Here is a 26,101-nt window from a genome sequence, read left to right as displayed (position 1 = left end):
AACAGGCGTCTTTCCTGTGGACAGTTAAAATTCTCGCGAGTATGAAATGGCCACTAGACACTTTCAGACAAAATATCGAGAGAAACAAAATCTTAAGTATTCCAAAAGAAATAAGAGGAATTTTTGAACTTGAACTTGTCAAGATCTATATTCAGGGTACTGAGCGCCTACCGGGAACCACGTTCGACGTGTTGCCTCTCTGTCGCACTTGTAAATTCGTACGTAAGTGTGACAGGGAGGTAACACGTCGAACGTGGTTCGCGGCAGGCCCTCTGTTTCCATGTTATATGTACATAAAGAAAAACTGTCATATACATCGTGACTTCTTCTTCTAAGTCGGTCCCTCACTGCTGAAGATCGTGACACCGCTTGCCAATTTTCCCTATGGCAACTCTCCACTTCTTCCTGTCGGTGGCGTTGTGGAAAGCGTTGCTTAGTGTGATGTCCATCTGGGCGGATCACACCAACTCGTTAGACTTGGTCCTCTAGGCCGTCGTGACACCTTATTTTTATAGTTTCGTTGCTTTCGAAATCGTGAACCATTTTCCGTGGCTTGATCTCTGTCTACGCGAAATTGTGACGTTTATAAGACACCGCTGATAAACATTCCCTATAGTGCGGAGCATAATATATATAAGCCGACGGATACAGTAGTCGAGGTCTTAGTATATTTCAGAGAGTGGTAAGTGCAATTAACAATAACGAGAACGTTTATTTTGCGTACATTAGGCTAATGGTTTTATAAGCCGGATATTTATTAAGGTGACATTCTGATTTCTTGTTTCCTATTAATACTCCTTAAGTCCATTTGAAAAGGACAAAAACAAATCGAATTTTGGACCAAAATGGATTAAAAGAATTCAAATTCAAATGTGTTGGACGGAATCCAAAATTAACCGTTTATACAGGGTAAACTGTAGGTACCGTTAACTCCGTTAACTGTAGGGTCTGTGCGGAAAGAGAAGAGTCGTGGAATGTATGGGGCCCAATACAATCCACGACTCCTCTCATTTCGCACAGACTCTATAAATCCGAGTTAGTTGGCTAGCCCAGGAACGCGAAAGTGGCCCTAAGTTACTACTGAATGCCACTTCGTAATCAATTTTTCGCAACTCACCACAATAATTCGTATAATTTCCCAACATAATATAATGATGACGGTTCTTTTTTGTTTAAAGATAATTGAAGACTATAACTGACGACTTGAAAGAATGGCTTCTCAAGAGACGGACGCGAATGGTGTGCTGTTCGAGCATGACGCGGAGACGGAGGACGCGGCCCTGGTGAAGAAACCAGTCCAACAAGCTGGAGACGCCAAGTGGGAGGCCCATTACGAGTGGCATATCATCTTATTCGTTCCGCTGATCTATATAGGCGGGCTGTACGGAGGCTATCTGTTCCTGGTGTCGGCGGCATGGCAATCGAAGATATTTAGTAAGATTTAAATATCTACGAGTATAATCCGTCTCAAAGGCCTATGAAATTAGATATTTTCGGAGGATTAATTCCCAGCAAGCTGGATATTGTTTTTTGCACACTAAATGCACGTGTGTAATCCGAGGTTTGCGCAATTCCAGGTGTGCATACGTTTTGGGAGCCTTGGAAGAAATTGTTTTTAGATTTTATTGTAAGACTTCGTCGGATTTATTGATTTACACACCCATGCCAAATTGCAGCTTTCTAGCACTAATGATCACGGAGCAAAGCCTCGGACAGACAAACGAACTGGGCGAAACTATAAGGGTTCTTAGTTGACTACTGAACCCTAAGAATGCACCTCTTCAAGCGACTATCGAGCTACTTTTATGGGAATCACCCAACAGAAAAATGCAAAACCAGCACGTAATTAAAGGTCAATACGTGGCTCATCGTGGCGCTGGAAGCCACCAGCAACATGCTGAGATGAGGCCATTTCGTGACACTTTAATCTTATTTTGTGTTTTCTTTCATATTATGTATTGTCTGTGCTTACGAATAAATTATATTCTATTCTATTCTATACACAAAGACAAGACATCCAGTTTGAGTTATAATACCCTGGTGATGAGGCAGTGCGTTAAGAACATGTGATTTACTTGTGTTCGATTCCACTGCAGCCATCATCTTGTATCTGACGTCGCTCCTGAGCCTTTCAGCGGGGGCCCACAGGCTCTGGAGCCACAGGGCCTACAAGGCTAAATGGCCTCTCCAACTTATCCTTATGTTCTTCCACACTAGTGCTCTCCAGGTGAGAATTATGAATAATTAAGTTGTCAAACCTGATTTATCTCTTTGTCGCATTGTACACAATTAAATAAGATTTTAGCATTACGTAGTCAAGTTTTAATGTCTCTAAGAACTCTTCTCAGAGGAGCGTAGGTACGCCATTCATCAAACTTCTCAGCTATTATTTTGAGGTTCTGATATGACAAAACATTATGTACCTAATCTTTTTTAGCGTGATCCAAAAAATTCACGTCTCGCTCTTATGGCCAAAATTGAAACTCATCTCAAACGCACTCAATTTTTCCCTGTCTTGCTAAAATGCCCAACGTTTGACTTCCAAGCAACGCTAAACGATGATGACTCACGCTATACCGGGCCGGAGCTTCCGGCGCTTCGTTTTCTATGGAAAGCACCACGTGATCACCGATCAGCCGTCATAGAAAATGACATGTCGGAGGCCTCGGCCCGGTTTAGCGTGAGTCATCCTTAATTCAGAATTCTGCCAGGCGTAGGTTGTTGTTAAATTGTTTCCTCACGTTTTGGCGTTTTGTTTTTAGTACTCGGTGATAAACTGGGTGCGCGACCACCGCATGCACCACAAGTACGTAGACACGGACGCGGACCCGCACAACGCTACACGAGGGTTCTTCTTCTCCCACATAGGTTGGGTGATGATGGGCAAACACCCGGAGTTCGAGCGCAAAAGCAAGGAGCTGGACCTTAGCGACGTCGAAACTAATGCTATACTGCAGTTTCAGCGAAAGTGAGTAATGAAGAACATGTTTTTATCACGGACCTTGTATATCTTCGGGTAGATTTTAGAGAAAACACCCTTTGCTCTGGTGCTGAAAAGAATTCGATCGATGTCGAAGCTAATCCCAAAGGTATAGTCTTTCGATTTGTAGCTGGCCCCAAAGGGCTAATCCTTTGTCAATTAATTGTTCCAGGTATTACGTAATACTGGCCACAATTATTTGCTTCATCCTCCCCACTGTTATCCCGGTCTACTTCTGGAACGAGACCTGGACAAACGCTATCTTCGTGCCCGGGTTGTTACACCGCTTCTTCGTATACAACGCCATTGGATCTGTCAACTCCGTTCTTCACAAATGGGGATACAAGCCCTACGACAAGAACATGGCGGCTACACAAATTAGTACTTTAAGTTATGTATTAGTGGGAGAAAGCGCCCATAACTACCATCACGCTTTTCCTTGGGATTATAGGACGTCAGAACTCGGCGCAAGCACGACGTTTAGTTTGACTACAGCGCTTATAAATTTATTTGCAAGGATCGGCTGGGCTTATGACTTAAAGACTATCTCTGATGACGTCATTCGGAAGCGTGTTATACGTACTGGAGATGGCTCGCACCAAATTTGGGGGTGGGGCGACAAGGACCAGAGTAAAGAAGAGGTGGCAACTGCTGTAAGAATATACCCTAAACATGATTAATATATAAGACTAGGGTAAGCGTAGGAGGACGCACCAAGGTTTAAAGTGTTATAAAAAAATAAACAAATACTTTTTCCCACCTCACCGGAACCAGTAATCAAGTAGGTGCGGCTAAAGAGGTATGAGGGTATTAGGTATAATTTGAGGTATATTTTACAAAAAATTGTTTAACGGTATTGTATCTGGTGCGGCTTAAACTTTACACATAAGTACTAGGGAATGCTCCCGGGAATTCCCGGTACCGAAAGTACCGGGAAATCCCGGGAAATTTCAACTTTTCGGGTACCGGTTCTGGTAATGAAAATCCCGGTTCTTCGGTACTTTTCGGTACTGGAAAGTTAGTATAGAAAAGCGCATTAAATCAGTCTAAAATTTGGCGCGTAATCTCCGTAGCACCCTTGTAACCGCAACACTCTTAACTGTCCATCAGTGGACCTTATGCCTTTATTAAGGTATACGAACTGTCAATTAACAGTGTGGGCGATGGTACCCTCGGCAGTCTTGGTTGCCCGGCGGTTTGACCCGCTCGGTATTTTGCTAGGATTGGGGCGTTGGCGATCCGACATCGAGAGTGATGACTACCCAAAGTCCTGACAGTCATGTACTTACTATAAGTATTATAGCTGTTGTTGTATTAAAATAAAGAAACAAAGACTAGGGGGCCAATCCAAACGTACTTTCTGATATCTAAATGATTTTATTTTGTTATAAAAAGTAAAAGACAAAAAACACACAGTATGGTATAGTTTTAAAAACGTCAGATGGATCAACTATTCAACTAGTGGATTACGCAAGCATGTAGACATGTTAGAGTAAGAAAACTTACAAATTGTGATTTTTAACTGCTAGTATCGATTTTATTCATTTTGTTCCGTTCTAAGTTGTGTTTATACTGAATTACACAAAATTTATTCTTAATTATCAGTTTCATATGAGTATTTCATCATTTCACAAAAATTATAACAGTGCATACTCAGTACCGAAAAGTACCGTAGTACCGGGAAATCCCGGCTCTTTCCTAGTACCGGAAATGTCAGTCCAGGTTCTGGGAACAGTACCGGTACCGCATTCCCTAATAAGTACCCGAGTATACTTTCATGCCCGTTAGCCCGTAGGATCCTAATGCTCTACAGCTTTTTAAAGAGCTATCTAAAAGAGTATAGTCGACTTCACTAGCGACCGAAGAGCTGGCAGCTTTCTCGCGCAACGTAATTAGCATCTCAATACAGCGGAGAAATGCTGCCAGCATCCTGGGCAGGTGGGCACCATGCCAAAGGGGCCACATGTTCTAGATGTATTTTAGTTTTATTTAGTTATTAGTTTTTAGTTTTTTTTTTGTGGTAATTTAGTTTATGTTATGCCATTGTCCCATTATTTAATTGAATTGAAATATGATGAATATGATTATTTAATTTAATTTAATTGAATACATAAATGATTTAGTTTTATTTTATAGTTTATAATATGTACTTACTTATATTTCCAGTTCTTGTTTTATTTGAGAGGGAATGTAATAATCTACTTAATTTAATTATTAACAAATATTTCTATAAACTCTCGGACACGAAACAAAAAAATCAAAACGATATCTCCTAAGTATACTGACTATACTGAGGTAAGTGCAAAATCAGGATTTTGCAGGAGAGCGGTTCTTTCCAAAGGTAGAACGGAACATAACTTCCTTATTTGTTAAAGTACAAAGAGTCAAATTTACAAAAATTGGTACACTTTTTTCTTCTCGTATAATCAATATTTATTTATTTATTGAGGAAATAACACAGAAAACATAAGTAAGGTACATGGGATGAACAAAAACCTTAAAATAGCATAAATGTCCTTAAATACAGATGCTTCCATACCTACGTATCTCATGGAGAACATAAAAATATATTCATATATATTGCTTGTGATTCTGAGTAGGAATAACCTAAAATTTCTGGGAATTTTAATGACACCACATGACACATGAATTTATGAAATACTTACCGTAAAATTGGGTGAGTAGGGTCAAAACTGAAATTCAAACCTCGATAACATTTTACTTTTACATATGAAAACTGAATGGTGGTGGAAAAATAAGTGTTCCGGACGTTTGTATTTTAGTTTTTATTTTATTTTGGGTTTTTATTTTATTTCATAACTTTAACGATAAAGAGGTAAACCCACCTCACCCCGTAGTGCCTCGTATTTGGGGAGAGAGGGGTTTTCATACAAAAGTGATTTTGGAAGATTGTTGGATCGATTTTTTTTATGCGTATTACTATAGCTCCATTTTAAATTGGAATACCTTATTTTTGTAGCAGTAGCCTTAAAATCCCTTCTCACCCCCCTCTCAAACCTTCTCTCCCCATTCATAACCCACCTCTCCCCGCGAAACCTACTCACCCCGTTTTACGGTATATAAAAACATAGTCAGTTTGAAACTTTTGAACAGTTAAACAAAATACATTATAAAAAAAAAATTATAGTCAGTTAGTCTCGTGAAACGAGATGTTGAATTCATGTCCAAGTCGGGGGTGAGTCTTGAGGGGCGCGGCCAACGATAATCGCACGCAAAATTGTACAGTGTGTTGCCCCTCTTTCGCCATCTTGTCGAAGTGGTATGGTGCGTCGATGTCCTTGGTGCGCGCCACGGCCGCCATGTAGCGCGCAGAGCGCCGCGGCGTGCGCGTGCGCGAGGGAGACGAGAAGTCCACGTGGTGCAGCCCGAAGCGAGATCTGCATCACACATATACATATATATCCTCTAGCCGCCCATACGTCAAACCTTGCCAAGCAAAATGAAATTTTATTTTGTCAACACAAAGTTCAAATTCGAATGGAACAGGAGACCTTTTTATAGGTCTCTGGACGGCTAAAGGATATAGGTAGATATCGGCACCAGAGCTTACGCACACAGAAACATGTTGCTTAACATGGCATGGGATTGATTTGGTAATAGTCAGACGGTGAAAAGGCCCCAATAAAAGTCAATTCCTATGAAAATAGTTACTTAGTACGTTTATAGTGACACTTCGATACCGTTGCTACAAAGTCTGGACAAAGCTCCATAACTATACTCTCTTAACCTCAAGTCTAGTTTAAAATATAAATAGATTAAAAACAAACGAGACAATTTATATATATAAGAAAAACAGGAAGGAGAAACTGCTACGAAATGTTGCTGCTCATGATGCTGGGGAGTTCCAGCGCTCAGATCATCAGGTAAGAGAGTCACGGTAGGTAACACAAAAGTAACATTACTCACTGTGGTATCCGTCCATCCACTCGAATATGAGCGACCAGGCGGTGTAGCCCACCACGTCCACTTCGTCCAGCTCCATGGCTATCACCTGCACGCGCTCAAGGTCATTACTCACTGGTATCCGTCCAACCACTGGAAGTTGTCCATGAGCGACCAAGCGGTGTAGCCCACCACGTCCACTTCGTCCAGCTCCATGGTCATCACCTGCACACGCTCAAGATCATTACTCACTGGTATCCGTCCATCCACTCGAGGTTGTCCATGAGCGACCAGGCGGTGTAGCCCACCACGTCCACTCCGTCCTGCCCCACCATGGTCATCACCTGCACACGCTCAAGGTCATTACTCACTGGTATCCGTCCATCCACTCGAAGTTGTCCATGAGCGACCAGACGGTGTAGCCCACCACGTTCACTCCGTCCTGCTCCATGGTCATCACCTGCACACGCTCAAGGTCATTACTCACTGGTATCCGTCCATCCACTCGAAGTTGTCCATGAGCGACCAGACGGTGTAGCCCACCACGTTCACTCCGTCCTGCTCCATGGTCATCACCTGCACACGCTCAAGGTCATTACTCACTGGTATCCGTCCATCCACTCGAAGTTGTCCATGAGCGACCAGGCAGTGTAGCCAATCACGTCCACTCCGTCTTGCTCCATGGCCAGCAGCACCTGCAATACCTGCATACCCTCAAGGTCATTACTCACTGGTATCCGTCCATCCACTCGAAGTTGTCCATGAGCGACCAGGCAGTGTAGCCAATCACGTCCACTCCGTCCTTCTCCATGGCCAGCAGCACCTGCATACCCTCAAGGTCAGTGCTGTAAACGACTAAACGTCCTACAATCCTCAAAATTATATTGTAACTTTTCTATTATTGGCAAGGTGCGAAGTCAGTGGAGGGTGAAGTGGCGCTGATCGTCACAAACACAGGTAAGTAATCTTATGGAATGTCCGACATTAGTACTAGCGGCAGCCGCTTGAACTAATTTTACTCCATAAGATTTAACGTAGAAAATCCGACAAAATGAGGGCAGGACCAGTCGTGCACCTAGCAAATACGTGACGAGTATAGGTATTGGCGTCGTGCACTAACAATTTTAAACAATCAAACATTTTTAGATGCTAATAAATTAAAGTCGAGTGACACATGTTAAAATTTCATAATCAAAGCATACCGTTAAAGTATGAAACTTTGCCCCTTAACATAACTTTGCCCCGCGTCACAGTTCAGTAAAAGCGAAATAACTTAAAAGTGGTTACAGATACACTTTCTTCAGAAAATGTGATGGGCAAAGTTATGTTAAAGGACAAAGTTTTTTACCTTAACGGTACAGTCATTGAGGGTCTTAAAGGCCTAGGTCGATAACCACTGTGTGACTTTAAGAACCACCTGTGGCCTGAGATAACTGGTAGACCTAGTGGTAGACCTGGATTCATATATTACCTGTGCTAAGTAGTCCCGGTAGAAGTCGACCCTGGACTGGTCATCCAGCTCCTCCCCGGAGCCTGACACTCCGTTCTCCATGATGAAGATCTTCACGTTGCCGTACTGCTGCTTGATATACGACAACAGGGAGCGGAAACCCTCGGGATGAATCTGGTTATTTATCAAATCACTACATAGTATAAAACAAAGTCGCTTCCCGCTGTCTGTCCCTATGTATGCTTAGATCTTTAAAACTACGTAACGGATTTAGGTACGGTTTTTTTAAATAGATAGAGTGATTCAAGAGGAAGGTTTATGTGTAATTTGTTAACCCGTGCAAAGCCGGGGCGGGTCGCACGGGGGGGTACTATTATTATAATTATAAGGTCACGCTCGCAGATATACAGCATGTAACCGTATAGCACTGTCGTTTTTTGAGTATCAAAATTGACCCTTATCACCGAGCGAGTTAATCACAGGAGACTAAAGAAAACGATGCGAAAGAGAGGATCTAACTACAGAATTGTGTCTTTTGTGGCACGGTCTAACGTGAGTCATCCTTTATGTGGAAAGGCAGATTTGAAATTAGAGTACCTAAACATATATTGACAAACAGAGTGTGTTGTGTTGGCATTCGCCGGCGGAGAGGAGAGACCAGTATGTAGTGTATCCTTACACTGAGCCAGCTTGAGGTGGCGGTGCGCCACTCGGGCCGGGCGCCGAGCTTGGCCCCCAGCTCCGCGAAGCCTCCGCTGACGTATGTGCCGGTCGCCTCGCCCGGGGCCACCGCGCGCACTGTCTTCGTCGTGTAGTGGTTCAGCCCCAAGAAGTCGTATGAGCCTGGACAAATTCATGTTTTTTCCTACTTTGCTATTTGTACATCCCTGGACACTTATGATAACATACAACGAGCTGCAAAATTGAATGGAATACATTATTAAAGTAGCCATGCACTTGTGCAGCTGGGTATACATAACAGGGCTGAAGAATATGTATACTCCATTCCTCATAATCGATTCTCTCATAGCAATTCTTTTGGATTGTATGGTTTTACACAAGTAACACATGGCTGCGTTCCCACCACCCTTGACTAGACAACAAGCCACCTACCCTAACTCTTTATAACTAGTATACCATATATATATAGTATATGAGCAGAAATAGCAGAATCGATCAAAGGGGTTATGGAGCTAAAAGTACTAGGAACAGATTATCAAAAAACATCGAAATGCCCGGAAGTGGTAGTAGAATGTACGAAATTCGTTTTGCTTGCTCATTCGATAAGTACAACTTACCCCTGATCAGCTCGATCTCTTCCTGCGTGAAAGGTGGCAGCCTGGAGCGCGGCTCGCCTTCTTCTCTGCTCCTCTGTGCTATGTGGCGCTCCAGCGCCGGCGGCCAGCCCCCCGCCGCCGAGAAGATGGGGTGGGAGTAGCGACCGATCTGAAATAAAACAAGTTATTGTCCAAAACTAACTACTTTGGCTCAGTGATCCAAAGTGAATCTTGGCCTCCGAAACGAGAGCGTGCCACCTGTCCCGAGTTATTGTCCATAGGTACCTAATATTTTTTTGATACACATTTTTTGTGACTCTTACCACTTGGAGATGATCGGTTGAGTTGAGAAGGAGTCTGGCTTAACTGGACTCGACTGGAAAGACCTGTAAGTAGCCGCTCAGGATCGCGACAAATGGAAAATTCTTCTGCGAGCCCTATGACCCGAATGAGGGATAACAGGATTACATCATAATTTTTTGTGATTATACTTTCTCTCCTTTGCATGTCTATCAACTACTTCTCTCGAGAAGTCTCGAGAGGTAAGGTAGGTCTTGTCGCGAACTCAATATGTGTGTGTTTCCGCCGAGGAGTTCCTTTGGTCGAAAAGGATTCCTTTCCGACTGCATGTTAGAATAGAATAGAATAGAAGATATTTATTCAGAAAACGCTAGCATAATACTTATCCAAATTTTTGAAGTACTTTTTTATATGGATCCTTGTTAAAATCAGCAGCTTGTTTCAGGAGCATAATACTTACTTATCAGGCTCCAAAATGGTCACTTTAATTTCGAAAACAGCCACCCCACACTAGAGTCTCTTGAGCGTCAGCGTCTAAAAGTCAACTCTATGGCTGCTGCTTGCAGCAACTTTGGCGCAACTGCGCAGCGACGCTATTTTCCATAGATTTGACTAGACGCCGACGCTTGGGAGACGCTAGTGTGTAGTACATTGTAATCCGCTACCTTTGTTGATAAAATCCTTGAAACGGACATTGAGATTGTTTACGATTTACGAGCACCCCCGAGGTTCTTACCGCATAGTCTTTAACGAGTTCCGTGAGCTCGGCGTCCTGGGCGGTTTCCGGTTCGTACCACATCATGTGGTTGGTGAGCGACACCTGCCCTGTAACACATCAATGAGGAGTGTGGCCGCATAAATATCTACACACATGTGTACCTAACTTAAAGATTTAGGCTTCTTACCTTTTACATACTTAGGCTTAAATTCTTTCTCATACAGCCTGTAGGCCTTCGCGTGCGCTAGCATCACATGCTTCGTGCACAGATACGCCCCTCGCTGCTCGGACTCCAGCCCCGGGGCAAGCAGACCGGTGTACCTAGAAAATAATATTCGCAATCAGTGACACTTCAATTAATTTCCGGATAAGTTGGTGCAACGAATTCAATTCCGAGCGTCGGCGTCTAGTCAACTCTATGGCTGCTGCTCGACGCAACATTGGCGCAACTGCGCAGCGACGCCATTTTCCATAGCGCTGACTAGACGCCGACGCACAAAAGACGCTATTCTGGGGCACAGAATAAGCAATAGTACAAAACCGAAGTATGAAAGCGATTCAGGGTCCAATCATGATATCTGTTTCTAACTTATGGCGCTATCCCTTTCGGCTATTTAGGGTTGTCAAAATACAAGTCATTATCTTATCTGTGGTCGTGCACGCAAAGAGACGTCAAGTTGTGTCAACCCTAATAATATTGCTCGGAGCAATGCTGAGCCGGACGGAGCCGAGTTTGCCCGAAGTCAGGAGTGTCTCCCTGTCTGGAGTGGCCCTTACCCGCCATCGCAGACCGACTGCGGCTCGTTGATGGTGAGCCAGGTGTTTACGCGATCCCCGAACTGCTCGAACACCACACGCGCGTAGTCCGTGAACCAGTCTGCGATCTGCGGGTTGGTCCAGCCTCCTGGGAATTGAGTCAGTTAAGAACAAACCAGGTTATGTTGGGTAAAGGTATTCTTTTCTCCAGCAGGCCGTCTATCAGCCGTGGTAAAGTTCTTGTCTTTCAGGTTAGGCATAAAGAAATATGGTAAGAATAGTGTGCTCACTCCATACATCAGTTTTGGTACCAAAAGGACTATTATTTTCGTAGTCGACATCTAGCATCTAGTAGCGGAATTATCAGTACACCTTAGACAACATGCCAATCGCTAACGCTACGTAGCGAACGAAACGCAACTGTCACTGTCACACTAATACGAAAGAGTGTTAGAGAGACACAAAGCGATTCGATGGCGAAGCGCAAGCGATTGTCACCTTGGCTAGGCCGCCTGCTACTTGGTACTAGGTAGATGTCTCGTGAATCGCGACTAACGAAAATTGTATTGAACAACAATTTACAACTAATATTTTGATATTCTGCTTTGGCAGAAGGAGTTGAAAATAGAGTTCCGGTTATATTATTAGATGAAAATTGTTGAGCATTAGACTTTTCGGACGGTGCATCTATTGTCAAGTAGCAGTACTGATAATTTCGCTACTCGATGCTAGATGTCGACTATGAAAATAATAGTATTTTTGGTACCAAAATTGATGTATGGAGTGAGCACTCTATGTATTTTTTTTCTATGGGTTAGGTTAGTTCAGTAGTCTTTGCTCGATGAGGTCTTACCCAAGTCCTGGAGAGGCTGCGGCAGGTCCCAGTGGTACAGGGTGACCAGGGGCTCTATGCCTTTCTCCAGCAGCCCGTCTATCAGGTCGCTGTAGTACCGGACGCCGTCCTTGCTGACGCGGTTCGGGAACCCGGTCGGCAGCACTCGCGGCCACGCTATTGAGAATCTGAGGATGTTACACATAGACTAGGAATCTTTTAGACGGAGTTCAGAGCAATTATTTCATGAAAACGATGCTGCCAAAAATACTGGGGTGCGGGGGACGAGGTGAACGAGTCCCGTGACGTGATTGGTCCGTTCAAAGACACGGACGTCACACAAAGACACTTTGACTCGAAAATGAGAAATATTACATCTATCCTCCTCTGTAATCTCGAGAACTCGACTGGGAAGCTGAAGCAACGGAAAACCACGAGACAGATGGTCGGACGACATTAGAAAGACGGAAGGGCCGACCTTGCATAGAACCGCCGCATACAGAACAACATGGAAATCCATGAAAGAGGCATATGTTCAGCAGTGGACGGAAATATGCTGAGAAGAAGAATACATCTACCCCTTCACGGGAGACTCTCACAGTTATGAGGGCCGAGGAATAACATTTATATACTTTTTTCTGTACCTCTTAGTACTCTTAGCAGATATAAAGGATACCTACTTTAATGTAACTTATTCAACTTTAACTTCGAACTGCCACGATCTTATTTGTAGAGTCCACAATTTGTAGTAACATATTATTTTGCGGGTGACTACAACCGCATCGAGAACCTCCTTATGCAACTTTAAAGTCGGTTACTTTAACCTACCTGTAGAAGTCCATGTTAAGGTCTACCAGCAGCTGGATGTCCTCCCTCCAGCGGTGGTAGGAGTCGCAGGCCACGTCGCCGTTGCTGAGGTCGCTGATGACCTCTGGCCTGGAGTGGACGAAGTGGTCCCAGATGCTCTCCCCCTTGTCTGAACAACGAACTTGTAAATCATCCTGTAGTCTGTTCGCATTAAGAATGCAATAAAATCATCATTATGCTTAGAAACAATTTTAAAATGGAAAAATCCACTATCTTGGGTGGGACTTGAACCTATGACCACTGGATCGCTAGCCCAGTGCTCTGCCATCTGAGCTACTAAGACCTTAGGGTCTTACCAATACAGCGAATATTTCCAAAATATAGGGAGATGCTAGTGACATCTACCGTAAGAGTTACACTTGAACGGCTACCGGAGCTCCCAGTCATATTGGTTACCAAATCGTTCCTGATTAGAAAATCTCACAGTGACCATCAGTTGAAGGTACAATACAAAACTTTAACTTTATTATGCAACCTGAGGGTTGTAACCAGTCCGTAGCTGACCAACAACTGCTTGCCTCAGTTAACTGATAGACTATTAAAATCTCGTACAGACCGTAATTTGTTAATAGCCATGATAGATAGTTTGCTGTCGCTTGTCTGCCGCGGTGCTGCTGCACTCACCGCTGGCGTTCCAACCGCCCTCGACCTGGTAGGCAGCGGTGGCCGTGCCCAGCTTGAACCCGGCGGGGAAGCGCCGCGCCGCCGCCGCCACGCCCAGCACCGCACTGCTCATACATTTTACAGATGTAAACATGTGTGGCAAACTGTTTTAGGGTGCCGTACCTCAAAAGGAGAAAACGGAACGATTTGTTGTCCGTCCACGTACGTCCGTCTGTCGGTCTGCCAAGACCCTTTATCTAGGGAACGCGTGGAAGTATCGAATTGAAATTAAAACCATTATACGGGTGGTCCAAACCTTGACGTCCAAAAATTTTTTTTAGATTCCTCACGTCGTGGGCTATCAGAATATACCCCCATGTATGTTAGCCGATTTTTCGTAGTTTTCGAGTTATGATTTTTTAAACTTTTAACTTTTGTTATGAAATTCCGGGGTTCCCGTACAGGGTGGCTAAAAAATAACTGCATTCCCGTTGCCAGGGAGGTTTTGGGATTATACTGAGCAAATTTTACTATGGGACCAACCCCGAAATCGCGAAAAAAAAATTTACCCTTCCATAGAAAATGGACCACAGCCAAAATGTATGAAAGGGGTACTTAGGTACCTATATATGTATAAAGTCCGCTGGGGGACAAATGTTACTCGCTTTCGCAGGAAGTACCCACCACTACCCTGCACGTGTCCCCTGGATGGTGCTAAATGAGTAACGCCTTTTTACCACTGAACATATCTTCCAACGCTGCCCACTCCCTCATACCCTGGGCTTGCTGAGGACCTGAACACCGTAACACCTGACTTGGTTGCTTGGCTTGGCAACCTCAAGTCTACACTTTGATTGCCCTCCATGCGACTAAATAAATATACAATTATACGACGTAAAGCTAAATGAAATTGTACAATAAATCATAGTTACCCGATAGTTACCACCTTCATCCAATCCATGGTAAAGACTAAACACTGCACAACACCTCATCATCTTAAATACGAGAATAAATAGTACATCCATGACATCGAGCATTATTGTATTAATTGAATAATGCACATTGGTTATGATTTATTATATGGGGCATTATCTATGAAAAGGGACCTTATTGTCGATGTCGCTTACGCCGCACAGTGTCGCGCGGCATTGTATTTATATCGGAGCATCGTTAATATAATGGCGTAAGCCCCATCGACAATAAGGTCCCTTTTCATAGATAACGTCACATATGACAAAATAAACATAATAAATCGCCGGCGCAGTACAATCGGCGACAAAAGCTTGTATCCATTTTTTTTCTTACATAAAACTTCATTCTATCCTATCCTATTCTAGTAAATCTCTTACAAAAACCAAATATAATAAAAAGTTTTCTAATGATGCGATCTCATAATACTCGTATACCTATCTCTGTAACTAAAGCCTCTTATTGTCCTTATATATATGTACATATAAATAAAATAAGTTTTTGGCAAAAATTTCATTTTTGGTACACGTTTTTAACGCTGACTGTACTTTTCTTACGACAGACAACGAATACTCATCGAGACAATTCTAAAAACCCCTAACACAATTAGGTTGCGTTGTTTCATCACAGAGTTCCTATGGCCACCTCCTGTCTCCATCATCAGATCAGCTCGATGGTACCATAATATTGTATTGTCACCCAACTTACATGTGTATGCAAAATTTCAGCTCAATCGGAAACCGGGAAGTGGATCAAATTTAACTTGCAAGATTCCATTACAAGTTAGTTACATTACATTCAGGTCGACCTAATAAAAGCGTGTTAAATATATTACAGGATATTCACTAGGATATTGAATAATTTTACGGTTTAGGCACTCGTAAAATGTTGTTTTGTAAAATTATTCAATCTAGTACAATCGCCATCAGATATATCGGAGCGGCCAAGGTGCTCACAAATATCTGAGCGTGATCTGAGCGTGATCTGAGCGTGATCTGAGCGTGATCTGAGCGTGATCTGAGCACGCCTCTATTGCCAAGGCGTGTGAGTACTTATTCAGATAATAAAGTAGGTATTGTGAACACGTTGGCCGCTCCGATATATCTTATGGCTCCTCTACACGATGGGCCAACGCCGGCCACTCCAAGGGACGCATTTATGCGTTAGAGGGAGCAAGTGATATTGCTATCTCATTCTACCGCATGTCTGCGTCCCTTGGAGTGGCCGGCGTTGGCCCATCGTGTAGAGGAGCCATGATGCCGACTGTGGGCCCGATTCGGATTTTGAACTAGACATCTATTAGATGTCTATTAGACATCATCAAGATACGACAAGGATATGTTTAAGATCTTGCCTGTCAAATTTGACATCCTTTTTATACGCACTAGAACACATCAAACGGGCGACCGACTTCCAAACTGCCGTCTCTGTATACTATGCATACGCGTATTCAAGAATGACTTACGGTCTCGTTTTATGGGGGAATAGCACTGACATGGATAAGATCTTCATTCTCCAAAAAAGATGTGTTAGAATATTAACAAACACTGATCAAATGGAGTCGTGCAGACCTCTTTTCAAGAAACTCCAAATACTTACTCAATTTCAATATACATCCTGGAATCATGTAAATTTGTTAGGAAACATCCAGAGTTGTTGACTCCGACAGCACCAAAAATGAAAAGGAACAATCGAAACTTAAATAAACTTCTATTACCCCTCTCAACACTAAAAATAGTTGCATCCAGCCCTCACTATATGCTTATTAAAATATACAACCACCTACCGAACTCTAAAAAATATTGAAAAACTGCCGATGTTTAATAAACGCTTGAAAACATTTTTAGCCAGCAAATGTTACTATATACTAATGAATTTTTTAGCGATAAACATGATTAACAATGTTAATTTATATGCATGTTAGTCTTAAGTATGTTGCTGTGCCCTTGCAGGTTGTCACATGTAAACCCAGCTACTCATAAGCTCCACCTAATAATGTGTAATGTGATATGCAATAAACATTTTGAATTTTGGCATTTGTGCGATTCTGGAGATACTCTTGAACGATTTCCACAAGATATTATTACGATATTTTAACGTAAAAGTGACATTTGTTGCCCGATTGAGCTGCAAATGAGAACTAGTTGAAATCTAAACTACAACGTATCTAGCATAACGTATCGTATCGTTCTCTAGTCTAGAACGGATCTTGTTTTCCGAATACCGCGGTGTATGTCTCACAACAGTTAAAATTCGATCACAGGATATTATTACACAATCTAATCCATATCGTATTTAGACGTAATATTTGACGTATCATAAAGTTCGGATCGGGCCGATATGTAGTATCAAAATGCAAAATTATACAAGTCCTAGTTCCGTGTCATAGAGATATTGACAGACAGACGGATTGGCACAACTGGCCCGAAACTGCTACTAAGTAATTATACTAATTATGAATGATTTAATGTTATTGATTATAATAATTATAGTCACGCAATTGATTTAATTCTAATTTTATTCCGTCGTGTTTTGTACAACAATAGGCGCATTAAAATATTAATGTTTGTAATTTCGTTTTTTTATTGTCCTTAGTTTTGGTTTTTTTACAGACAGACAGACAGGACACACTTTCGCATTTATAATATTAGTATGGAGTATGGATATAAGGTAGGCATAACAAGTAGCAAGTACCGTAAAATGGGGTGAGTAGGGTTCGCGGGGAGAGTTGGGTTATGAATGGGGAGAGAAGGGATGAAAGGGGGGTGACATGGAATTTTAAGGCTACTGCTACAAAAATAATGTACTTATTCCAATTTAAAATGGAGCTATAGTAATACTCATAATAAAAAAAATCTATCCAACAATCTTCCAAAATCACCTTTGTATGAAATTCCATCTCACCCCAATTACGACGGACTACGGGGTGAGGTGGGATTTCCTGTTTATCGTCAAAGTTATGAAATGGAACTACCCAAAATAAAATAAAAACTAAAATACAAACGTCCGGAAACCTTTATTATATACACGATTCAGTTTGCATATGTAAAAATAAAATGTTATCAAAGTTTGAATGACAGTTTTGCCCCAACTCACCCCATTTTACGGTAAGTACCTTTTATTTCTCACACCGTCATGATAACGACGGCCCCACAAAATACCTAATTCAGTAATTCCCTTGCATTCCTCGGCAAATGGCAGACGTTTTCAGCTGAAGGAAAATTTTGCGACGCTTTTTCGCGATAGTCGGCGGGATTAGCTTTGAACCAGAGACTGGTAAAAATAAGATGGGGTATCTCCAGGGTTTGGCAGTATTTCAATTACATGTACCTATTGTATATTGTATTTCAAATACCATACTCATATGTATTTAGTATTTCAAATACTGTACTAAGCTTTAAAATACATACTACCAAAATAATCTTTACATTTCTCATGCTCTGAAAGTGGGTCGTTGTTGTTCTAAGAAGTGTGCAGAAGCAGAAGGTAATACGTTTCTACACTAAATCATTTTACTTTCCAGAGACGTTTTTTCTTATTTTTTACGATAAACAATTAAATTTTGGCTATTAATGGATTTGTTATACAATTTCCATTCTGATAATTAAACTCCCCATTCTATAAATAAAGATAATTTTGCCTAAATTGTTAATTGACTGTACCCTCAAGAAATACTAAGTATTGAAGTTCGTACTTAATCGTGTTTTTATTTATTACAGATGTACCTATTTTACTTTCCTCGTATTTGAAATTAAAAGTAGTGTTTAATTCGGGTGTACGGCACCATTTCTAAAGGCAACAATCTACTATTGCATGACGCATGACACGCCGGCAACATCTAGGACGCAATTATGATTAGTCAGCTTTTTAATGATACGGGAAAAGCGTCCTTGAACGCGTTATCAGCCTGAGCTCGTCCGCTAGGCGAGAGAATGTTTCCATTGGCTGGCTCCTGGATTTGAGAATTAGTATTATTTTTTGGAGAATGTCAATAGATTATATTTTCCATGAGATTAAGTTTTTCTAACGAACGCCGTACCGTGAGGCGGGAACAATAATGCCCCATAATATGGTCGTTGGCCTTTTACGTCATAGGCCACAATGCTGCGCCAAAATGTATTAAAAGAATCATGAAAAAAAGTTTTTATACGTTTTTTATTCAAGACTTTATACGGCGGTTGACAGTCTTTGTAATTAACATGTCTCTGCTTTTAACTTCAACGTTTCAAAGCGACACGTCATTATCATTACATTACGCAATATGCATCCACAGAAGAGAGAAGAGACGGCTTTTAGACGAGAAATGTATCTGACGAGCTGCTCTGATGTATATTCACTCAGTCAAAGAATACTTTGTAGGAAACGAAAAACCTTAATAAATACCCACCCTTTATTCACCTTTCATGTCAAAAGTAAATTAACCACCTCGAGAAGCGTTTCAAGTGTCACTATAAATTATTAATATTATTATTACGCTGCGTGAGCTGCGTCTAAAGGCCCCTGTACACAATGGGCCATCGCCGGCCAGTCCAAGGGAGCAGCCATGCGGTAGAATGAGATAGCAATATCACTTGCTCCCTCTAACGCATAAATGCGTCCCCCAGAATGGCCCACGCTACGCTGGCCCATTGTGTACTGGGGCCTTTACGTAAGCGAACAACTCACGAACGCGAAGCGAATGAGCGCGGTGCACGGTGCGGCGGACCCAGACCCACAGCGTTCGCATTCGCAACGAGATCGCCCACGTAGGACACTTCTATAGCTATAGGTATCAAAGGATTGATTCACCCCGCGCCGCATCGCTTCGCTTGTCGTTCGCGTGTTGTTCGCCTACTTAGTACGCTGCGTTATACATGAAAGAGCAATATTTTGCGTAAATTGCTTGCAGATTATTCGGGCCACGCATTATGGTTATCTGCATTACGGTGCTACGGCCCTTGACTCAATTTATGCGGAGTTCACCGGAGATGTGAGAGGAATGACGCATTCCTGCTTCAAGGGTTCCCAACTTCCCACAGTTTGAGCAGCGCTCGCATGTTCGGCCAACCAGTATATAACTGTAACGTCGAGATTAGTAAAAGTCGAGCCACGCTTGCGTGTGCAGCACGTGTGCGTCGACGTATGCGTAGACGTGTGCAGCACTCCTGTCACACCGGACTCGCACGTCCACGCACGTGCTGCACATACGCGACGCAGGCAAACGCTGCAGGCTGCAGTTCCGTAGTAACTAGATGACTATCTAGAAAATTACAGTAAGCGCTAAAAGCTTATTTTATCTTAGCGATTTAGCCTGACCCATGATCAATTCGCCAATAATTATGCATGGCCTGCGTCAACCTGCGTCAACTAACAGAAGACAAAATGCATACGAGAATAACGTTACCTACTCAATTCAAGTCTGTGCTCTATGAATAACTCCTAAAGAGACAAAGGTAAACTCTGCATACCTCCCGTTTCACAAAACGCTTTACTTACCTCTTAATCTCATTACTATTATAACTTGACCTACGAGTCTGTAACTACGCGTAGGTAATTGAGGATGGTACTTATATATAACTGGTTTACGAAATACTTCGCGATAGATGGCCATTGTGAATAAGAGCGGTCTTCATTAAAGCTAAGAATGGTGCCCTGCGGTTGACACCTCGGTTGCGTAAACCTTATAAATCTTGTGTGAACTGTATTTATTAAAAGCCGTAAGATTGATGCCCTGCCCTAGAATGTTAAGTTGTTAACAGAGAGTCTAATCTAAAGGATCATGCTATCAAGATTAGTCCTTGAGATTAAAGATTAGAGACATTCATTAGACTCGTACATATTTTGTTCAGTTTACGAATGTGACGTTTACGAAGATGGCATACCTTGAATCGCGCATCGCGCTATATCAAGATTTTTCTTGGAATAATGACCCCAGCCTAAGTTTATGTTTGTTAGTTACGAAACTGTACGCTAGATGTCGCTATTCCACGTAGTCAAACAAACCCCTGAATCGCGCTTTAAAGATTTTTCTTGATACCTAATGATTTAGACACCACATTCGAACGGAATTTGTTTTGTTTACGCATCGCGCGCTAGATAGCGCTGTTCTGTGTAGTAAAAAAACCTAAATTGCGCTATTAACATTTTTGTTAGGATAATGGCCCCAGTTTTGGCAATGTTTGTTAAGTTTACACAACATGTAGGCGCTAAATTGGCTAAAAGAACCAATTACTTTCATGTAATTTATAAATACACCCAACATGTCAGTAGAAAAATCGCGAAATTCAAATTTTCTATACGGTAGTTCAAAACTTTGCGCCTAAAGTTTCTAAATTTGCCGCCTTTTTCTACTGACAAAGTCGCTGTGCTAGAGTACAGTATATTATAATAATGTTATATAGTTGGTCAAACCAATTTGTCAGTCAGTAAGAACCAGGAAAACTATACTCATCCTTTTCTTTTGGGTGCTAGTGCTAGTGTAAGACAAAGTTAGTATGATTTTCTCAGTCTATGTTTGAAATGAGACAGTCCTTTGACAAACTATACCCTTGTTTAGCTAGTTTTTACATGATTTTTAATTTGGCGCGGGCTAGCCATAAATAGGCCATAAATCATTGATTTTTTATGGAATTTTTATTTTACAAGTCCAACTCTGTATTGTAGAAAAATACATCTGTGTTATGTCATTATGACGAAAATTCCTCCGCTGTTTGTCATTACTCATTGTTGACATTGTTGTCAATGTCAAAACAACGTGAGATATTTATATTCACATTCATGATTCACATCTAATTCCAGTTATTATTCCAAATTATACCAGAAATAATCAAAACAAATCCAGCAATGAAAATTTCAGAGGTTAGTATTACATATTAATGTCAGAAATTTTGATTAATATGACGGCAGGCTAACGAAAGACATTTTCATTCTTTAGTCAATACCCGGCAAATCATCGTGGCTAGTAAAGTCCAACTATATCAATTTACTAAAAGCAAATACCGAACAACATTATGCTCTAAAAGAAGAAAAGAAATTTATTCAGGATAGAATTTATTCGCTTACAATATTGCTTAAATCTATTACTTTTATTAATATAAAGCATAAACGTCGCTGAAAAGGTCTCCCCACACTTTAGACATTGGCGAAATCATCGTAAATTTGATGGATTGAATAAGTAAATAGAGATATAGAGAAACATGGGTTTTACTTTGTTTCAGCTGCCCGGTGATGATGACTCCACACTCACTTGCCGCACCTACGTCTTCGCAGATGAAAGCCACACATTAGGGAATGCATTGAAATGCATTATAAGCAGATAGTAAGTTTATTATCTCTTAAATTTTGTGAAAAATAAAACAAGGTAGGATTGTATTGTACGTAATTAATTTAAAATATACTGATGTTTCAAGCCTTTACCAGCAGTATGCGTGGGGATAGGGACATATTTTAAATTCATTATAAATCCGAAGCAGGTACCAATTACTTAGGATTTATTAGACCATACACTGATTTTAAAACAGAAGTTTACAATCAAAAAACAATAGTTATAAGGAATGATATGACACAGTAATATGAAAAGGAGAAACCCTTTATGTAAATAAATGTTGAATCTAGGCTTTAGAGCTGAAAATTTGGTTATGGTTAAAAATTAGGTCCGCCCTCCACAAAAACCTGCCGTGTGTAAAAATTCAAAAACTGATGGCAGGGGAGTGGCACTACATAGCAGTGAAATGCAGATATAATTAACGTGTGTCTTATCGTTTAGTTACTGAATTAAGTAAGGAGTGTGAAGCGTTTAAAATTGAATTTATTAAATTGTAACTTAATTCATTTGCTTATTTCAGTGAAGATGTCCAATTCTGTGGCTACACAGTGCCACACCCCGCAGAAGCCAAGATGCACTTCAGGATACAGGCGCATGAGACACCGGCACTAGAAATACTGAAAAGAGGACTCAAGGACCTTGAAAAAGTCTGTGATCATACCATCAACTTGTTTGAGAGTGAAGTAAAAGAATATTGTAAAACTTAAAGCTGTTGTTTCGTGTTATTAACCTTATAAACTGAAATAGATGTCCTAAAGAAAAAGTTACCAAGCCCAGCAGTGGCGGAAGCCGAAATCGGACCTGCATGATCTTGATCAGCTAACATCCTGACCACTTTACCTCCTAACATTTCATAATCCTGGGTTCCAATCCAACTTCAGTCGTGCTGTATAGAGCCGAAGAAATAGTTCTCTAAATAAATGCATAAAGATAATTAATAGAGATGCAACGGATAGTTGTTTGGCCGGATACCGGATACCGGATATCCGGCATGGACACTGGCCGAATATCCGGTATCCGGCCGGCGGAACTATACCTATATTTTGAGTTTTGCAGGTGCGCGTCGTGCAGGTTTCGACCTGTTTCGTAGTGAACGTTCGCGCGGACACATTTCTAGGATCGTAACGAGTTTTATCATCTCATTACGTAGTAAGTTCGTTTATAGTTACAAGTGCGCGCGCGTATTTTTGTGTAAACAAATAAGTGTATTGTGTAACATTGATTACGTATTCATTTCTATGTACTGTGTCGTTAGCATTATGACCGTGACTGTTTATTAGATTCCATTTTTTACCCCAAAATGTGTTATTTTTACTATCCGGTATCCGGCCGGATAGTAGGTCACTATCCGGTATCCGGCCGGATACTATAAATAACGGCCGGATACCGGATAGTAACCGGATATCCGGTGCATCTCTAATAATTAAATTCGTAAACGCCAAATAATATATAATTGGTATGTTTTACACCATATATTATATTTAACAAAAGCGTAACCAAACAGGATGTTGGATTTATTTTGCCTCTCTAGTATGAACCCAATTATGAAATGGAACAAAGGCAGCGTCACCCACCCCCCTACCAGTGTTCTCATTTGTCCTCACTGGGCCCAGAAGGGAATACTTAGGTACAATCCTATGAATCATTCCCATTTGTCCCCCCCGCTTCATGTATGGCGGCGGTCACGTGGAGCGAGATAAATGGGATTGGGAGTACAAATACACTCACCAACCCCCTACCCCATTCTCATTTCTTGGCTACACTCTCAGTGAAAGTATAACTAAACTGGAACCTAACTAAACCTTCCTTAGGTCATTAATTACAGATCAGAGCAACTAGGTGAACTAGGTCATAATCATGACTAAGATCGAGAATCAGTTGCTTCGGTCCCTTCATGAACTGAAAATAACGGGTTCAGTTCACCTTTCTCGTGATTTTCCCATCTTCTGTCCCTGCCACACACGTGCAAAGAAAATGGGATAATCGTGGTGAAAACCTGCCTAAATAAGCCTGTATCTTTCTTGGCAGAGAATTTATACCAAAAACCAGCCAGGCAGTATCTAGTGGTATTCAGAATTAGTTGGCCTCCTCAAGTGTGAATCTATTTTGAATTGAACAGTAATTATAATAATTATAATTAGTTGCCAAGCGGACCCCAGGCTCCCATGAGCCGTGGCAAATGGCCGGGACAACGCGAGGATGATGATGATGATGATGAATTATAATAATTATAATGAAAAATAAACGGGTCAACTTATTGAACATTTAATTCTAAATACCAGTTACTATCACATACATAGTGTAAAAATAAAACAAAATAAAGTTCTGAATGTTTTATTCTATTCCATCCTTGGATAGTTTAGGCTTTGAATTCAGAGTATGGGGACTTGGTCAAAGGAATGTCCCTCCACAAGTCGGGGGTGAGGTACGCATAGGTCTTGGCAATTGCAGCATAGGTCGCCTTGGCAAAGTTGCCAAGAGTGCCAGTGGAGCCACGGGCCGACGTGTAGCAGTCCTGGACACCAGCCATCTGGAGAAGCTTCTTCGGGACTGGGGCAGACACAATGCCAGTACCACGGGGAGCAGGGATCAGCCTAACGGTGACTGAACCACACTTTCCGGTGACCTGGAATGATAGGAAGTGTGATTAGAGACATGTTTTTAGTAAGTGTGTACGGTTTTGGAAGTTGATTTAATCAGACGCATTTGAACTTCACAGGTTAAACCTCAAGTGGATACCACGAATGAAATGAATTTAGTTCTCATCATTTAGTTATTCTATTTTAATATGACATTGACACAAGGTCAGTCAAAAAAGTAAACTAATAACCTTAATTAAGAGAATATAAAATGTTTATTTACCTTGCAAGGCACGGTGTGGGGCTTTCCGATCTTGTTACCCCAGTACCCTCTGCGAACGGGGAGCACAGACAGCTTAGCCAGGATAATGGCACCGCGGATAGCGGTCGCGACTTCCTTGCTGCACTTCACGCCCAGCCCGATGTGCCCGTTGTTGTCGCCGATGGCCACGAACGCCTTGAAGCGGGTGCGCTGACCGGCGCGGGTCTGCTTCTGCACAGGCATGATCTTGAGGACTTCATCGTTCAACGAAGACCCGAGGAAGAAGTCGATGATCTCAAACTCTTTGATGGGCAGAGAGAACAGGTAGATGCTCTCAAGCTTGTCGATTTTGCCCTCGCGGACTAGACGACCGAGCTTGGTGACGGGCACCCACTCTTTCTGGTCTTCCTTTCCGCGTCCGCGACCACGGCCGCGCCCGCGGCCACGACCACGGGGACCCCCGCGGCCCCTATCGCCACCCCGTGAACCAAAACCACCGCGGAATCCGCCACGACCAGCGGCTGGAGCAGCGTCCGCCATTCTGAAAATAACATTCTCGTGTCAAATAAACTTCAAATAATTTGCATTTTGATATAGTTCGGAGAAAAATCAGACGCATTAAAGCTTCACAGGATAAACCTCAAGTGGATACCACGAATGAAATGAAATAAAGTCTCATCATGAAAATGTTACCACGTGGTAACTAGGTTAGGCTATGTAACGTACGGCGTAATACACGTAATTTTTCAATTTAATTAACAAATCAATATCACTGTCTATTGCTTTATGAACTATTTAATAGAAAATACAACGAAATCTCATCAATAAATGTATAATTATTTGTACTTACGTTGATACGTGAGCGCAAGGAGACGGTCAAATAGAAAATGGCCGATTGAAATAATTGAGGACGTCAAGTAAGCCTCAGAAAAAAAAATGTCTATGGATCATCTATGGATTGACAAAAACAAAATCACAAATGAAATAAAACGCAGCGTTTTGAACGCTGAGTTCAGTGTTGTAATGTTGGTACTATGATTATAATTAGAACTTTTACTTTGTTTGATTATTGTCAAATTAAGTGCTTGCACATGGCGCATGTTTAAAGGTGGAACAAATAAAGCTACATGCGGTAGAAGTATAACAGTACTGGAACAAATAAAGCTACATGCGGTAGAAGTATAACAGTATCTTCAAAAGTATGCTCTTCAAGCTGAAGTCGTCTGCATCAGTTACTTGCTTGCTTGGCTTGGTAAATTCTCGCTCTCATTTATGGGTGTGGCGTACCAAGGTCGTGATGCG

At 41.8% G+C, this 26,101-nt stretch overlaps 4 protein-coding genes across 6 annotated transcripts; 2 read left to right on the top strand and 2 right to left on the bottom strand.

The window, feature by feature from the left end:
• The first annotated feature begins 1,195 nt into the window (after window positions 1-1,195).
• Window positions 1,196-3,666, top strand: LOC134662795 (acyl-CoA Delta-9 desaturase-like). The gene is made up of 4 exons (XM_063519099.1): window positions 1,196-1,434; window positions 2,097-2,227; window positions 2,763-2,968; window positions 3,153-3,666. Exons 1-4 carry the CDS (start codon window positions 1,212-1,214, stop codon window positions 3,658-3,660), a joined length of 1,068 nt encoding a protein of 355 aa, XP_063375169.1. The 5' UTR covers window positions 1,196-1,211; the 3' UTR covers window positions 3,661-3,666.
• A 2,584-nt stretch (window positions 3,667-6,250) lies between these two features.
• LOC134662783 (myrosinase 1-like) lies at window positions 6,251-14,655 on the bottom strand. The gene is made up of 12 exons (XM_063519080.1): window positions 14,619-14,655; window positions 13,708-13,811; window positions 13,045-13,192; window positions 12,238-12,404; window positions 11,406-11,532; window positions 10,816-10,949; window positions 10,647-10,735; window positions 9,632-9,779; window positions 9,013-9,176; window positions 8,355-8,507; window positions 7,255-7,578; window positions 6,251-6,378 (listed from the first exon to the last, which is right to left on the bottom strand). The coding sequence occupies exons 1-11, from the start codon at window positions 14,645-14,647 to the stop codon at window positions 7,483-7,485; spliced, it is 1,359 nt and encodes a 452-aa protein (XP_063375150.1). The 5' UTR covers window positions 14,648-14,655; the 3' UTR covers window positions 6,251-6,378; window positions 7,255-7,482.
• Window positions 14,656-21,378: 6,723 nt separating this feature from the next.
• LOC134662974 (probable DNA-directed RNA polymerases I and III subunit RPAC2) lies at window positions 21,379-22,666 on the top strand. Of its 2 annotated transcripts, XM_063519279.1 has the most exons (3): window positions 21,379-21,492; window positions 21,852-21,952; window positions 22,479-22,666. In XM_063519279.1, the coding sequence occupies exons 1-3, from the start codon at window positions 21,478-21,480 to the stop codon at window positions 22,663-22,665; spliced, it is 303 nt and encodes a 100-aa protein (XP_063375349.1). In that variant the 5' UTR covers window positions 21,379-21,477; the 3' UTR covers window position 22,666. The 2 variants fall into 2 exon arrangements, with proteins under 2 accessions (XP_063375349.1, XP_063375348.1); XM_063519278.1 differs by lacking the exon at window positions 21,379-21,492 and having other exon boundaries at window positions 21,831-21,952.
• A 1,610-nt stretch (window positions 22,667-24,276) lies between these two features.
• LOC134662811 (small ribosomal subunit protein uS5) lies at window positions 24,277-25,737 on the bottom strand. 2 transcript variants are annotated; one of them, XM_063519119.1, is made up of 3 exons: window positions 25,650-25,737; window positions 24,821-25,340; window positions 24,277-24,584 (listed from the first exon to the last, which is right to left on the bottom strand). In XM_063519119.1, the coding sequence occupies exons 2-3, from the start codon at window positions 25,337-25,339 to the stop codon at window positions 24,318-24,320; spliced, it is 786 nt and encodes a 261-aa protein (XP_063375189.1). In that variant the 5' UTR covers window position 25,340; window positions 25,650-25,737; the 3' UTR covers window positions 24,277-24,317. The 2 variants fall into 2 exon arrangements, with proteins under 2 accessions (XP_063375189.1, XP_063375190.1); XM_063519120.1 differs by having other exon boundaries at window positions 25,646-25,729.
• Window positions 25,738-26,101: the final 364 nt, after the last annotated feature.

The sequence above is a fragment of the Cydia amplana genome, chromosome 3, assembly GCF_948474715.1.
Source record: "Cydia amplana chromosome 3, ilCydAmpl1.1, whole genome shotgun sequence".
Lineage (NCBI taxonomy): Eukaryota > Metazoa > Arthropoda > Insecta > Lepidoptera > Tortricidae > Cydia > Cydia amplana.
This window is presented reverse-complemented; position numbering and strand designations above follow the sequence as displayed.

Excerpts from the sequence above, each read along its gene's own strand:
- LOC134662974 (XM_063519278.1), top strand. The coding sequence starts at position 21,831 with ATGGGTTTTACTTTGTTTCAGCTGCCCGGTGATGATGACTCCACACTC. Across the intron at positions 21,953-22,478 it reads AAATGCATTATAAGCAGATA|TGAAGATGTCCAATTCTGTG; the intron begins GTAAGTTTATTA and ends TGCTTATTTCAG.
- LOC134662811 (XM_063519119.1), bottom strand. The coding sequence starts at position 25,339 with ATGGCGGACGCTGCTCCAGCCGCTGGTCGTGGCGGATTCCGCGGTGGT. Across the intron at positions 24,585-24,820 it reads CCCACACCGTGCCTTGCAAG|GTCACCGGAAAGTGTGGTTC; the intron begins GTAAATAAACAT and ends CTATCATTCCAG.
- LOC134662795 (XM_063519099.1), top strand. The coding sequence starts at position 1,212 with ATGGCTTCTCAAGAGACGGACGCGAATGGTGTGCTGTTCGAGCATGAC. Across the intron at positions 1,435-2,096 it reads ATGGCAATCGAAGATATTTA|CCATCATCTTGTATCTGACG; the intron begins GTAAGATTTAAA and ends ATTCCACTGCAG. Across the intron at positions 2,228-2,762 it reads TCCACACTAGTGCTCTCCAG|TACTCGGTGATAAACTGGGT; the intron begins GTGAGAATTATG and ends TTTTGTTTTTAG.
- LOC134662783 (XM_063519080.1), bottom strand. The coding sequence starts at position 14,647 with ATGGATTGGATGAAGGTGGTAACTATCGG. Across the intron at positions 12,405-13,044 it reads CTTAACATGGACTTCTACAG|ATTCTCAATAGCGTGGCCGC; the intron begins GTAGGTTAAAGT and ends TAACATCCTCAG. Across the intron at positions 10,736-10,815 it reads TAAGCCTAAGTATGTAAAAG|GGCAGGTGTCGCTCACCAAC; the intron begins GTAAGAAGCCTA and ends GATGTGTTACAG.